Raw genomic sequence first — 14,361 nt, forward strand, 5'->3', positions numbered from 1 at the left:
CTTCGGTGCCATCAATGAGCAAGTTCTTGTGAATTTACTTGCAAGTAATGTGAGAACACAATAGAAGCAAGGACATGAAACATCCTGTTTTCTGACATAAGAGTGGATATAATAAGACCTCAATCTTGATCGTAAATTTGACAATCTCCATTCTAAATTAAAATAGTGATGCCCCTCTCTTGTAATCGACAAACACTCAATAAATTACTATGTAACTCATGAACATATAACACATCACTTATTACATGTGTTCTTCCATGCATTTCAAGTTTGATGTCTCCTTTGCCACAAAATATCATTCTTGTATCATTTCCCAGTTATACTGAATGTGAAAATTTCTCATCCTCCTTGTGATACCATTTTCTGTTGTCGGTCATGTGATTGTTGCAACTACTATCAATAAACCATATATTATCTCGCTCTGCATTATTTTCTTCAACATACATCATCGATAATTATTCCTCTTCTTCATCTAGTTTCATGTAATGGACTGCCTTCTGCCAATTAGGACACTCATATTAAAAGTGTCCTCCTCAGGCTCTTTGTAACCTGATTCTGCCACGTTCCAATACTTTTTTGATCTCAAGAGATTTTCCATGAGAAGACTCGAATGATCATAGTCCCTATCAAATTTGGGAATGGAGGCTTGTACAAATTGTTTGCCTTAATTGCCATGTCTCTCACGCTCATATGTTTGCTTTCGCACTCTATCAGGCTTCTTTCAAAACTTTGATACCAAATTTGTTGGATATTGAGCTAATACACACAAAATTGCAATAGAAAAGAACATTCACTTTGTTAATGCAAGAGGCTTATATAGGCCTTTCACAACAAGCTAGAGAAAATTAAGCATCCACACTTTAAGAACCCCTAAAACATGGAAGACTAAATATCCACGTTTCAACAATCCTTATAACGTGGAAGGCTAACAAATTGCACTAACAATAAACAAAATTAAAATACTAAACTGAGTTGACTAACAAAAGACACCTTATCGTAACAATAATGATGTTATGAAAAACTTGTTCCAGAAAACATTATGTGTGCTTATCGAGGTTTTAGTCTAGATCGATTTCCACCTGTTGTTTAAAAACTAAATCTATTCTATATGAGTTCTTCTTCAGCAGGGTAAAAAAACACCGATTTTTCAATCTAATCGGGGTATTTTCTTGTTTAGGTATCGATGAAAAGGATTAATTTTGTAGGAACAATCGGTACCGTTATAGAGTCGCACAGCGGAATAAAATACTCGGAAAGCGTGTTACGGTCACAAATCAAGTTATGATGGTTGGTTTTAGAAAATCAATTTTTTTAGAGAAAATTTAACAAACAATTGATGTGCATAAAACAGTAACGAGTGTAAGGAATAGAAAAGTTGACACACTGGATTTTTATCCTGGTTCGATTCAAAAGAATTTACGTCCAGTTGTTAATTACTATAAAAAGTGATTAACGATTTTTACTAAAATCAGTTTCAACAAAATTACAATTAAGAGTGGATAAAAACAGAAATATAAAACCTTCCTTCGACCAACGAACTGGAAGCAAACAATCTACACTTTCCTTCGACTGACGAACCGGAACAGTGCAGAACAGTTCTTCCTTCGACCAACGAACCGGACGAACAGTAGCGTTGCCAACTCGAAGAGAATCGCTCTGACCTTTGACCCACAGAGCGTGAGCTTCTTCTTTTCACGAGACTAGGCAGTGCAATGAACTAGCTTATGGAACTTCCTCAGATCACACTGTATTCTCAAAAGCTCAGAGTTCTTTCTAAGAGTTTTGGAACTCACCTATATAGCCAACTGGTCTAAGTTCGCAAAGATGAATTATAACTGCCGCAGATAATCGATTATTGTTAGTGATAATCGATTATTTGAGTCCGTTACAGGGTTTTCAAAAAGTGATAATCGATTATCCTGAGGAATAATCGATTATTCCAGAGACTTTGGCAGTTCTCATCAGAACTAGTGATAATCGATTATTTGGAGTAATAATCGATTATTCCAGAGCAACGAGGTTTTTCAGAAGGGCTCAGGATAATCGATTATAGCTTCTAATAATCGATTAAATGCGTAGCAGTTCTAAAAATACGAATTTTTCTAAGTATTACATGTTTAAGGCTTTTCCTAATACATTTATAATCTACAAATTGCTTTTAAAACAACTATAACAATGTATCATCTTTCAGCATCATCAAAATCATTTATCTTCAAATTTACCAATGCTCTTCATTGGTAACAAATTTGACATAAAAGTTACTAATTCCGTAAACCAATTTCACCTAAACACTAATTCTGTAAAAGTTTGTGTTTTTGTTTCTTTTTATTTTTTTGATAAAATGAGGAAGTGTAATGTAAATATGATAAAAACTCAAAGTGGTGGTAAATGTGTTGATATAAGAAGTTGTAATAAAGTAACAAGATCACTAAAGTAAATTATAAAAGGTAAATTACCAAGAAAAGTAAAGTAATTTGTAACATAAATCATTGAGAGCAGTGACCTAAATTGCAACATCAATATATGATTAGCCATTTTTCCTATTTGTGGCATTTATCAAAATATATGTACTGTTCCACAGTCTTTGACAATCGTAAAATATAAAATAACCTATTTATATTTCTAAGCTTCCCTGAAAAGTTATAATATTTGAATTCAAATTTGAACAAGTTACATATAACTAACTTAAAACTACCCTTAACAATTTTGGAGTCCATGTGGCTTGTGTTGTTGATATTCTGGAAGTTTTCAGAGCTATATTTACTTTGTCCTTCTCCTCGATTTGCTTCTTGGCTTCGATCAATATTTGCTTTTCTATTTTCTTTCTTCCTCGATTAATGTTTTAATAGGAGGATGAATAACTATCTCTTCACGAGTATTGTGTCTGTCTTATTACATTTATCTCATAAAGAATACTTGATTTATCCCATATTTATAGAATATAGGTTTAATAGGTTCGGAGGTCCCTATATTTGCGGGTTCGTTTCATTTGGGTCCTCCAATTTTAGAAGTGATCAATTAGGTCCCTAATTTAACAAAATTGAGTTAATAATACCCTTTCCGTTAAATGCAAGGGAATCTGAATGCAAATTAAAAATTGCAGAAATTGCCACGTATTAAGTTCAAACTCTGCCACCTCCAAATAAAATGATGCCTCAGCATGCCACTTGTTTAATTTGCATTCAGATTCCCTTGCATTTAACGGAAAGGGTATTATTGACTCAATTTTATTAAATTAGGGACCTAATTGATCACTTCTAAAATTGGAGGACCCAAGTGAAACGAACCCGCAAATATAGGGACCTCCGAACCTATTAAACCTAGAATATAATCCTCTTTGATTCACAACCATAACCAATAAAGTTCGAAAAGCACAAAACAAATTCTTGATAATTCCCGAAGGCACTATTGTTCTCAAGTAACATTGTCCTTGTAAAATATGATGCACTATGATTCTTTGTTCCCCATTTTCATAAAGTTTGGCTTTTGATCGATTGAACAACATGAGGTCTGCCTTCAGTTGATTGTATGTAACTTACTCACTAGCCATTGATCTCATAATGACTCTCAATATCTTAAATAATTTCTTTCTACTTCTCAATGTCCTTAACAATGTATTTAAAAAACTTTGTTCTAGGAATTTTATTTCAAAAGGTCTATTCCTCAATGCATTTCATTTATTTCAAAAATCTTATTCCAAAAATTTTATTTAAGAAATCTTATTCCAAAAAAATTGAAAACTTATTTTGGAAAGTTTTCTGAACAAATAATTCGAAAGTGATTTTTTCGAAAGAAAATCGGAGGGTGCGGATAGATATTGTGGGCGTGCAGGAAATGAACTTTAGTGTTGACAGAAAAAACCGAGATCTGATTGTTCCACCCAGGCCCAAAAAGCGATAAGCCCAATTAAAGCCCAAAAATTATGCAATCGTTTATCCCGCTTCAACTTCCTCCCTCACTTTCCAATCAAATTTTCGTAACACTCTCCAAAAAGGGCCAAAAAGTAAACTTTTAACAAATATTTAAATCCTTCCTCTTCATCATTTTGCTTTTCTTCAGATTTCATAAAAACACTGTAGAACACGCTCTCCCTCTTTAGCCTCTCATTTCTTCTTTTTCTTTTTTTTTTCTTACTCTCTCGTTCTTTTTTCTCCCCAACGTGTTACTAGGATTTCCGACATTAATTTCCCATAATTTCCTTTTTCATTTTTTTTCTTTATATTTTAAAAATTTTCAAATTCGGTGTTTGAATTGAGAAGGGGTTTTCGACGATTCCGATGTCGGCTTCCACGGTGTCCATCACCGCGGCAAACCCGGGGGCGCGTCGGAGGCCGGTGCTCGCTTCCGAGAGGAAAACCGCCACCAACGACGTCGCCGCCTCCCCCGCACTCGCGACTTCCGGCGAAGGTGCCACGGGCGCCGGGCGCGACCTTAGCCACTACTCCATTCGAGGCGAGGCGGTTCTTGACCGGATCCCTCGGGATTTGGCTCCGGTAAAGAAGGTCGCCGGGGCAGGTGGGAACTCCGCATCGCTTCAACCGCGGCGGGCGAGGAAGTCTGCCGTGAAGGCAGAGAAGCCGCGGTGGCTGCTGGTATTGAGCATTTTGGGGAAGAACTTAGGGCTGTTGGTGGTGCTTGCGGGGCTTGTTCAGTTGATCCGGCGGCTGGCATTAAATTCCGGTGATGGTGGTGATGTAGGAGGATACGCTGGGTTGTTGGAATTCGAGGGAAGGATTTCGGATGTGGAGGGACTGTTGAAGAAGACGGCTAAGATGATTCAGGTGCAAGTTGATGTGGTGGATAAGAAGATTGAAGATGAGGTCAGAGGGTTAAGAAAGGAATTGAATGAGAAAATTGAGGAGAAAGGGGTGATTTTTCAAAGTGGGTTGAAGAAATTGGAGGCAAGGAGTGAGGAATTGGAGAGGTATTTGAGTGATTTAAAAGGGGAGGCTTGGTTGTCAAAGGAAGAGTTTGAGAAATTTGTTGAGGAAGTGAGGAGGGTGAAGGGGGGTGGGTTCCAGGGTGGTGGTTTGGATGAAATAAGAGATTTTGCAAGAGAAGTGATTGAGAAGGAGATTGAGAAGCATGCTGCTGATGGGCTTGGGAGAGTGGATTATGCTCTAGCCACCAGCGGCGGTGCGGTGGTGAAGCATTCGGATGTGTATCATATGGGGAGGGGAAATTGGTTAAAGTCTGTCAAAAATGGTGTCCACCCAAATGCGGAAAAGATGTTAAAACCGAGCTTTGGCGAGCCAGGGCAGTGTTTCCCCTTGAAGGATAGTAAAGGGTTTGTTCAGATTAGGCTTCGCACTGCCATCATTCCCGAGGCTGTCACCTTGGAACATGTAGCAAAGGTGACAAATTCTTGTTCTAAATCTAAACATTGTTGTGTTCATGTCAGCCTGTTGGTATGTATATAACGGTGTTTTTGTACTGTTCCTTAAATTTACTTAAATATTAGAATAGATGAAATGTTTGATATCGAAATTTATGTTTGCAAATATATTATGCATATCTCATGTTTATGCACTTGGCCGCCTTCTTTCTACTTTTGGCAAACTCAGTTTATGAATTTGCAATCGGATGATGTGCCATGCATTAAGTTTATTTATCCCTAATATATCACATGGATCTTAAAATACACAAATTAGTATTTTAAGATTGATTATTAGACTATTATAAGATACCTTGTAATTTCTTAGTGCATTGATAGGACCAAAAGTGAATACAATAACACTAATAAAGTTGAGAAAGTTAAGTGATGTTTTACCTGTAACTTTATTTCTTATTTTCATTTTATGTTTTCGCTTTTTACTTGTAACTAATAAATGACATTTTGTTTTCAATTTATTTCCTGTTACACTGAATCCATTTTTTTTATACTTTTAAATTTCAGTACTGATAATTTTTCTGTCCAACAGAGCGTTGCATATGACAGATCAAGTGCCCCTAAAGACTGTAGGGTCTCTGGTTGGCTGCAGGGCGTTAATGGTGATTCTGCAGTTGACTTTGAAAAGATGTATCATCTATCAGAATTTACGTATGACCTAGAGAAGAGCAATGCTCAGACATTCAACGTGTTGAATTCAGGTGCCTTTGGTCTCATCAACACGGTAAGGCTCGATTTTACATCCAACCATGGAAGCCCTTCACACACATGTATATATCGGTTTAGAGTTCATGGTCACGAACCTGACTCGGTTTCTATGATGACATTGGAGTCATAATGTGTATGACAGTGTTTTGCTTTGAGTTTTGTCAGTTTCTGTATAATTGTTCAGTTTATTTTGTTTAGATGTAGAATAGGATGTTTTGCTTTTAGTTTTGTCATTTTTAACTTGTTATTGCTGCGTCAAATGGATATTGTATCTACTGTATGATTCTGATATAGGCAATTGGTAGATCTTGCTTCTTGCAAAGCAATTCTCTTTTTTCTTGCAATTCATTTTGGTTTTCTCTTGTTTAGATGCTTTACTTCAGTTTTTGTTTTCATTCTTTTACCCTCATTCTTTTGAATGTACAACCTTTTCTGATTCCTTATATATATATATATATATATATATATATATATATATATATATTATGACAAGATTTTTTTTACTCTCTTATTTATGTAATCTGATTGTAACTTTTATCCAATAATAAAGATTATATTCGAAAGCTCATGTATTTTAAAAATTGTGGTTGGTTGGGCTTTTCATGTGAAGGAAAGAGTCTCAACCTAGTATTGATTCTTGAAGACATAGACAAAGCTAATCATAATTAGACAATTCGATAATTTCATAACATCTAATTATATATTAATTGTTGTCTATAATTATGTTATTTTATCATTAGTTATTTTTGTAACATCCAAGGACATTATTAAACAAAATATCATATGTTTCATAGAACATAACATATAAACAAGAAAATATGTAATAAGTTATCCATACAAAACATGTAAACATAGATATATTACACTTATATGTCTATATGCTCCAATTCGTGTGTCACTTGACAATATCTTCTTGCTTGATCACGAGTAGACATTGTTTTTTTTTTTCTCACATCAAAAAGTAATAATTGTTAAAGATTTAAGTAAAACATACAAAGAACAAAAATTGAGCAAATAGGATAAGTTAATATACAAAGAAATTAATATATCATAATTTAATATAACAAATCAAAGATCAACATTCATAACAATCCATTAAATACATGATCATATTAAAATTTGATCTCTATACTCAATTATTTGAATACGATGTTGATATAGATTTCACTGAAAGTGTGTACTCATGATAATATTTATACTATATAAAGTTATAAGTAAGGATAATTCGACCTACTACCCATGAAGTAAATCTTTCACTCCTAAAATCTAAAGGGCAAGGGTAAAGACCTCTTGTCATTCTTTCTGTCATCCCATTCAACTTTACATGAGTTAAATGTTTGATAGAATATCAAGTAGAATATCAAGATATCTGCTTACTGAAGTCTCTATCAAACATTCACCACGACTTACTTAAATATATAATCTCTCATTAAGATTCTTCTCACAACATATCTTTCATTCTCATCATCATATATAACACACATCATCCCATGAATATTGCTAATTACCAACATAAGTATACTTATAAACTAGTTTAAACAAAGCTCTATTCATAAAATAACTAAAGAAATAAAAGAAACAAGTACTAAGCATTCAAAACTCTATTTCTTATGAGATAATCAATTACCAAGTAAGATAATTAATTATTCCAGAAAACTGTCAAATAAAGAATGAACTTTGACTGAAATAATCGATTATTCCAGAGAGATTTCAAACCATGAAGAACTTTGATTGAGATAATCAATTATCATGTAGGATAATCGATTATCCTAGAAAGTCTTGAAGAGAAAACAAATTCCTAACTGAGATAATCGATTATTCAGCCTGATAATCGATTATCTGTCAGTTTTTTACAACAACCTAAAAATTTGATCTAAATGCAATTTAAACTCATTTAAAAGACCAAATTGGTATCCTTAGTATTATACTTAATTGATGAACTTGTTTATAACTTAAATTTGAATACAACTTGCTCAATTGAATATGAATTCAATGCATTTAGGCTAAGTCAAGTACCCAAAAACTCACACAAAAGTTCCTACTCTATAAAAACCAGATTTTTACAAAGAGGCTAACTAAGTCTTAAATTACCCAAAAATAGTTCCCAAAACTTTAGCATTTGACATGTCAAAACCCCAATTTTATGTCCCAAAACTCACATTTCTTCTAACTCACTAACAATTAAAGTTCTCTAAACAATTTATAAACTTAGAATAACTCAATCTACCTTCTCAAATTCATCAAACACAACTGTCACAACAGTAGAACAATCACACACCAACATTCTTCATATTTTCAATTCACCACACCACTTTTACAAGCAACTCAACATACCAAAATTCTCATTTAAATCAAATTTCACAAATCAATCACCACATCATCATATAGACATCAATTACAACCTGTTTACTACTCAAAATAAAATAAACTAACTTCCTTTATCTGGATGGCAGTCCGACGATTTTAAAAACTCTAAAATTTGTTCTATGATTCTAACTTTCACAAATCAATATATATATATATATATATATATATATATATATATATATATATATATATATACACACACACACACAAACACTCATACAAAGCGAGTGGTGGAAAGATATTTAACTTATTTTAATGATTCATCAAAGGTTTTAATGATGTCTACAAATCTAATTGACTAGAGAATGCATTTTGAATGTTTATGACTCATAACCAAGGTTGTTAAACTCGAGAGTTTACATAAACTCGTGAGAGTTTCGTAAATTAGACTCATAGACTTAATTCGTAATCTCATAAAAAATTACTCTTTTACGAAAAAAAATTATAAATAACATATTAATTCAAATAAATAAACAAAATAGTTAAAAGAAATAATTCAATACAAATAAAGTTCAATTCATAAATGCTCTAAATATCTAAATACTACATAATCATTTTTACTTCTACTTTTTAATAAATAAGATACACTTAGACTACTATTAATTAAATTTGATTTATTAATCCCTTCTTGGAGTTGACAAAAAAAAAACTCACAAATGCCTTAAATCCCTTCTTCCAAAAAAGGTGCGCAACTGACTGATAACAGTAATTCTTACCATTATCTGTGATGCAATTTTCTTACCAAATCGACTCTTTTGAAGCTTGAAACATGTTTAATCCTCTCTTTTTATCTAAGTTTGTGAATAAGTTTAGCTTAGGCTTCACATAGAAGTTTTCATCACTAATTCCTCAATTTGTAGGCAATTTGCGTGCTTTGGAGAAGTATTTTAACTACCAAGAGTGGGAGCCGAGGAATAGCTACAAAAGCAAGAGTTTTGAAGGAGCATGGAAGGTACCTCGCGCCTGGGCACCCTAGAAGGGGGGGAGGGGGGGGGGGGCTGGGCGCAACTTTCTGCGAGGACTTCACGCCCGGGCACCCCTCAAGGGGGGCTGGGCGCAACTTTCTGCGCAGGCTTCGCGCCTGGGCGCCCCACACAGGGGGCTGGGCGCCACTTTTTGCGCAGGCCTCGCGCCCGGACGCCCTAGACAGGGCGCCGGGCGCTAGTCCCCAGCACAGACCTCGCGCCTGGGCACCCTAGAGGAAGGGGGCTGGGCGCGACTTTTGCTGACTTGGAACCCTAGACCTATTTAAGGCTTCCGTGAACTGAGGGTGGCATCTTCTTGGCGGCTGAAGCTAGAAAGACCATTCTTGGACCTCTGGGAGCTGGTTTTGGGCAGTAGGAACTCTCCATCCTTCCTCCTTGGGTCTCCATCTCTTCCATTTTCCTCCATTGTAAGCTCAAGCTCTCCATGACTATGGAGAGCTAAATTCATTTTGTTGGGGAATGATGTAACTACGAAACTTTCATGTAAATGCACTTGTGTTCAATGAATTTAAGCTTCTTTCGTTTATTGTGAGTGTTTATTTCCTTCTCTTAAAGCTTGTTGTAACTTGATCAACCATAGCATGAATCTTAGGTTTGCTTGATATTGGGAAGTATTATGTGAACCTTGAACTGGAATAAACACCTAAAGGAAATTGTGTCTAGGGATAGAGCTTGGCCCTTTAGTTGTCTTAAACTACTATTCTTAATGCAGATGAACTTTCTGGGTTACTAAGGGATTGGAACTTAATGAGTGAGTCTAGGCTCTCTCTACCAAGGGATTGGGTTTGAGTATTAAGGTTGACATGAGCAATTAAATGAAGAAGTAGTAATGTGCATTTGCATGAGAGTGTAGTAATTATAATCATTCTCCAACATCTCCATTCCATATTGTATCATCTTTCATTAATCAACTTTCAAGTGTTTTGTCTCCAAGAAGTTCAATTTATCACGTATATATTAAGTTAAATTTCATTGCACTAAAACCATATAAAAAGGGAATATTCTTTAGTCTAAATTAGGTAGATAAGTATACGATTGTAGAGTGTCATACAAGTTCCTTGGGATACGATATCCGGTCTTACCGGTTTATTACTTAGAACGATTTGGTACACTTGCCAAAGAGTTAACACTGACCTAAAAACAAACACATCTAAAAACAAACCCAGTGAGTGATAAGTGAATAACTGTGCGACGAGCAAACAACGACATAGTGAGTGAACAGTGGCGCCACAAGTGGTGAGTGAATGGTGGCGCCACGAGTGGTGAGCAAGCAATGACACCATGACCAGTGAGGGACACAATGAGGAGACAATCGTGTGGTGAGGCGCCAATCTATTCGTGGCGAGTTTTCCTTTTTCAGTTTCGCACACTAAACCACCATGGTTGTTGTCATTTTGGGTTTAAAAAATTTCTCCTCTCAACTCACCAACTCGATTGCAAACTCTCAAGTTTGGATGAGTTGATCAAGTTTGCTTCCGATTCTATCGAGTTTACACAAAAACGAGTTTGCTTCCAAATTAACTCAAAAGCTGTGTAAAAACACAAACTCGTTCAAATTAACAAGTTAATTCAGATTTGATAACTTACACATAACTATCAATCATTTACAAAACTTGAAAACGATTCCATTTTCTTTAATATAGAAAAAGTTTAATACGAAAGAATTGAAATCGTTAAATTATATATGCATACGATGAAAATTGAAAAGTCACTTGATAAATATTACAAGAAGATATAACATCATTGATATTAAATTTAAAGTAGGACATTTGTATTTATAAAACATATTTCCTATCTCTTTTTTATACACTATAAAAAAATCTCTAAATCTTTTTATACGAAAATTTCTAAATAATAACTAATTTTAGTTACAAAAATTTATTAGTCACAATAAACTTATAAACTAAAAATTATTTATAGTTAAATAGTTTCAAAATTGGTATCTAAATTACTAATTGTAGTGAATTGATCTTTAAATTGGTCACTATTAGAGACTAATATTTTGTTAACCAAAACTTTAATAATTAATGTTAGTGATCAATTTAGAAATTAAATCACTATAATGACTAATGTAGAGATCAATTTAAAAATTATTTTAGTTATGAATAATTTTTAATTTATAAATTGATATTTAAATGTTAATTATATTAACTTATTATTTTTTGTCATTAAAATTAATTGTGATTTATAATTTTTCCGTTGCAATGGATATTTTGTATTTAGTGTACGTAACATGTGCTAAGAGTTAAATTAGTAGTTTTTTTGTTGTAAATATTATACAAATGAATTAGAGAATCCTAAATATTTTGTTATATATTATATGTGTGTGTAAGTGCGAAATTCTTTTTTTGTTGAGAAAAAAAGAAGTTAGTCACTGGATGTTTTAAAGTGTTGCAAATGCTTTCTTTATTTATTTATGAGTTTTTAATGCGTTGCAATTTGAAATACAAGTTACACAATTATTGTTAATATACCACAACAATTAATTATTAGGCCGTTGGTCCATAGAAAGTATCCTTAATTACTGAATTATCTTTGTTTTTGGGTGAAAATAATAAATAAATTGAATAGAAGAAAATGATAATAAAAAAAGAATGATGAATTATATATTTAACAGTTATGATATGACACTGCTACAAGTTTTGAAAGCTAATTGGGTGGTTCCATGAAAAGAGTAACCGATGGTTGCCAAGTGTTGAAAGGAGACTAATTTTCTGTGCCTTCTTCACAATACTCATTCGCTAGCTCCTATCTAATTTTCTATTACAACCTTCTCACAAGAAAGGTGCTAAGTGCTTTTAAAATTTAAATTTTTAATTAACAAAAATGTATTATAAATTATTTTCTGTTTAGAAATGATAATGTGATAGTGAAATCTTTTTTATTAATCCAAATAAAAGCATGGACACATATTATAAAAAGAAAAATACTTAAAGTAAAGATGTATATCCCTAATTGATTGATCAAAGGGATGCAATATCATTGTTCAATTAATAATAATGAAATTTATAATTGAGTGGCAGATTTAAACTTTGATTTCAAACTCTAGTTAAAAGGGTGAAAAATTATTTGTTTTATTCAAACAAAGTAACGGATCAAGCTATTCAAAGTATTGTAAAAGGATACATGATACAAGCTACATATATATTCATGGATAACCTTAGTAATTAATTTGGGTTATTGATATAAATATATATATAACAAATTCTAAAATCAATATGCTTTATTAACTTGTTTATTAAAATAATTTAATTAATTAATTATGACCAATCCATGTTTTTGATGTAAAGGATTTTGAGAATTACTTTACTTATGAAACGGTTTATTGTATGTTAGTGATATGTGTTTTTAGAAATAATTTAACATAATCTGGTTCTATATCTATTTAAATATTGGTATAACTATTTGGTTGTTGTGGCTGGAAAAAAAAGATTGGAGAGTTGAGACTACAGTGTGAGCAAGAATTCCTCGAAGCCTATTGGAGTAATCCTAAATCTCTATCTTATATTCATTGTTCATATTTAATATAGATTTTTTAAGTTTTCATCTGTACTATTTGATTATCTTTATTGTTTTGATTACCATTTTCTTATCACTATTTCTCTTTCATGCGTTTTAAGATTCTCAGTTTCCAGTTCTATACATTTTTCTGGTTTTATAAAACATCATTTAAAGTTTTCTTGCTTTTGAATGTTGTTTAAATGGGTCAATCTTTGCCTATTATCTAAAGTTGGTTTCTGGATTCAGGATTAATCTCTAAGGAGTACAATGTCACCATTTTAATCCAATAATTCTGATTCAGTTGTTGGTGACAAAGATTGAAATTCTTTTGATCAAGATTTAAATTCTTAATTTACCTCAACCCATTTTTCTTTTTAGATTTTCTGTAACCCTTTATGACTTTTATGTTTCTTGACACGTTAGCTTTTTTTTTTTATCGATTTTTATGTTTTCCATATTCATCCATACACTTTAGAATTAAATTATAAAATAATTTTAAAGAGTTTGATTATCCTCTCATTATCTTTTATTTATACAAATAAATTGATAAAAAATAACCTAGACACAATATAATCACAATAAATAAAATAATTCTAAACACAAATGATAAATAGAATAACCATTAGTACAATATAATCATATAATAAATAGGATAATCTCGACACAAATAATATAGATGATAATAGGATAAATATCCTAACATATGCTATCAAATTCATTTCACTTTTGCCGTTAAAATCTAATTCATGATGCCTCGTTCATATATTCATATTTATTTTACTTTTTTTCTTGAATTGGTTTCTAATTTCAGGATCATATAAGAGGATTGCAATGTTATTCAATGGTTTTCAATAAACTAATTGGTTCCAAGAATCAACTATAGACCAATAATCATGTTTCTCGTTTTTTTCCTTCACAGCCCATTTTTACTATCTCACAACCCATATGATGATTTTTAGTTTTGAGGCTTGTTCTTACTAATTCGGTTGTTTATGATATATTTTCATGACCCTTGACATGTTCCAATCCTTATATTTTAGTTTAGAACTTAATTGAAGTGATTTTTGTGACTAACGGATTTGTTTTTATACCTCTTTAAAAAAGTTTCTTATTAAGATATATATATATATATATATATATATATATATATATATATATATATATATATAATCATGTTTATTTTTTGTTTTTATTTAATGTAAAACCCTATTATATAGAAAAAAATACTACAAAACTTAATTTTTTTTAAGGTTTGTTACATTTCTCATATACTCGTAATAGTAACTCTCTCATTCCATTACACTTTCAATAATTAATAATATTTTCCCAGGTTTGTAGTATAAAATGGAGATGTTAAGTAATTTCGTTGAAATTGAAAAGTTTCTCATGGCCTGCCGAACTTGTAGTTAT

The 14,361-nt window shown here is 32.4% G+C and overlaps 1 protein-coding gene across 1 annotated transcript; it reads left to right on the forward strand.

Annotated features, from left to right (window-relative positions):
• Positions 1-4,043: 4,043 nt before the first annotated feature.
• Positions 4,044-6,433, forward strand: LOC148205603 (SUN domain-containing protein 1-like). The gene is made up of 2 exons (XM_088103592.1): positions 4,044-5,354; positions 5,922-6,433. Exons 1-2 carry the CDS (start codon positions 4,278-4,280, stop codon positions 6,225-6,227), a joined length of 1,383 nt encoding a protein of 460 aa, XP_087959718.1. The 5' UTR covers positions 4,044-4,277; the 3' UTR covers positions 6,228-6,433.
• Positions 6,434-14,361: the final 7,928 nt, after the last annotated feature.

Source organism: Vigna umbellata, chromosome 1, assembly GCF_029865625.1.
Source record: "Vigna umbellata cultivar VRB3 chromosome 1, Vumbellata_1.0, whole genome shotgun sequence".
NCBI lineage: Eukaryota > Viridiplantae > Streptophyta > Magnoliopsida > Fabales > Fabaceae > Vigna > Vigna umbellata.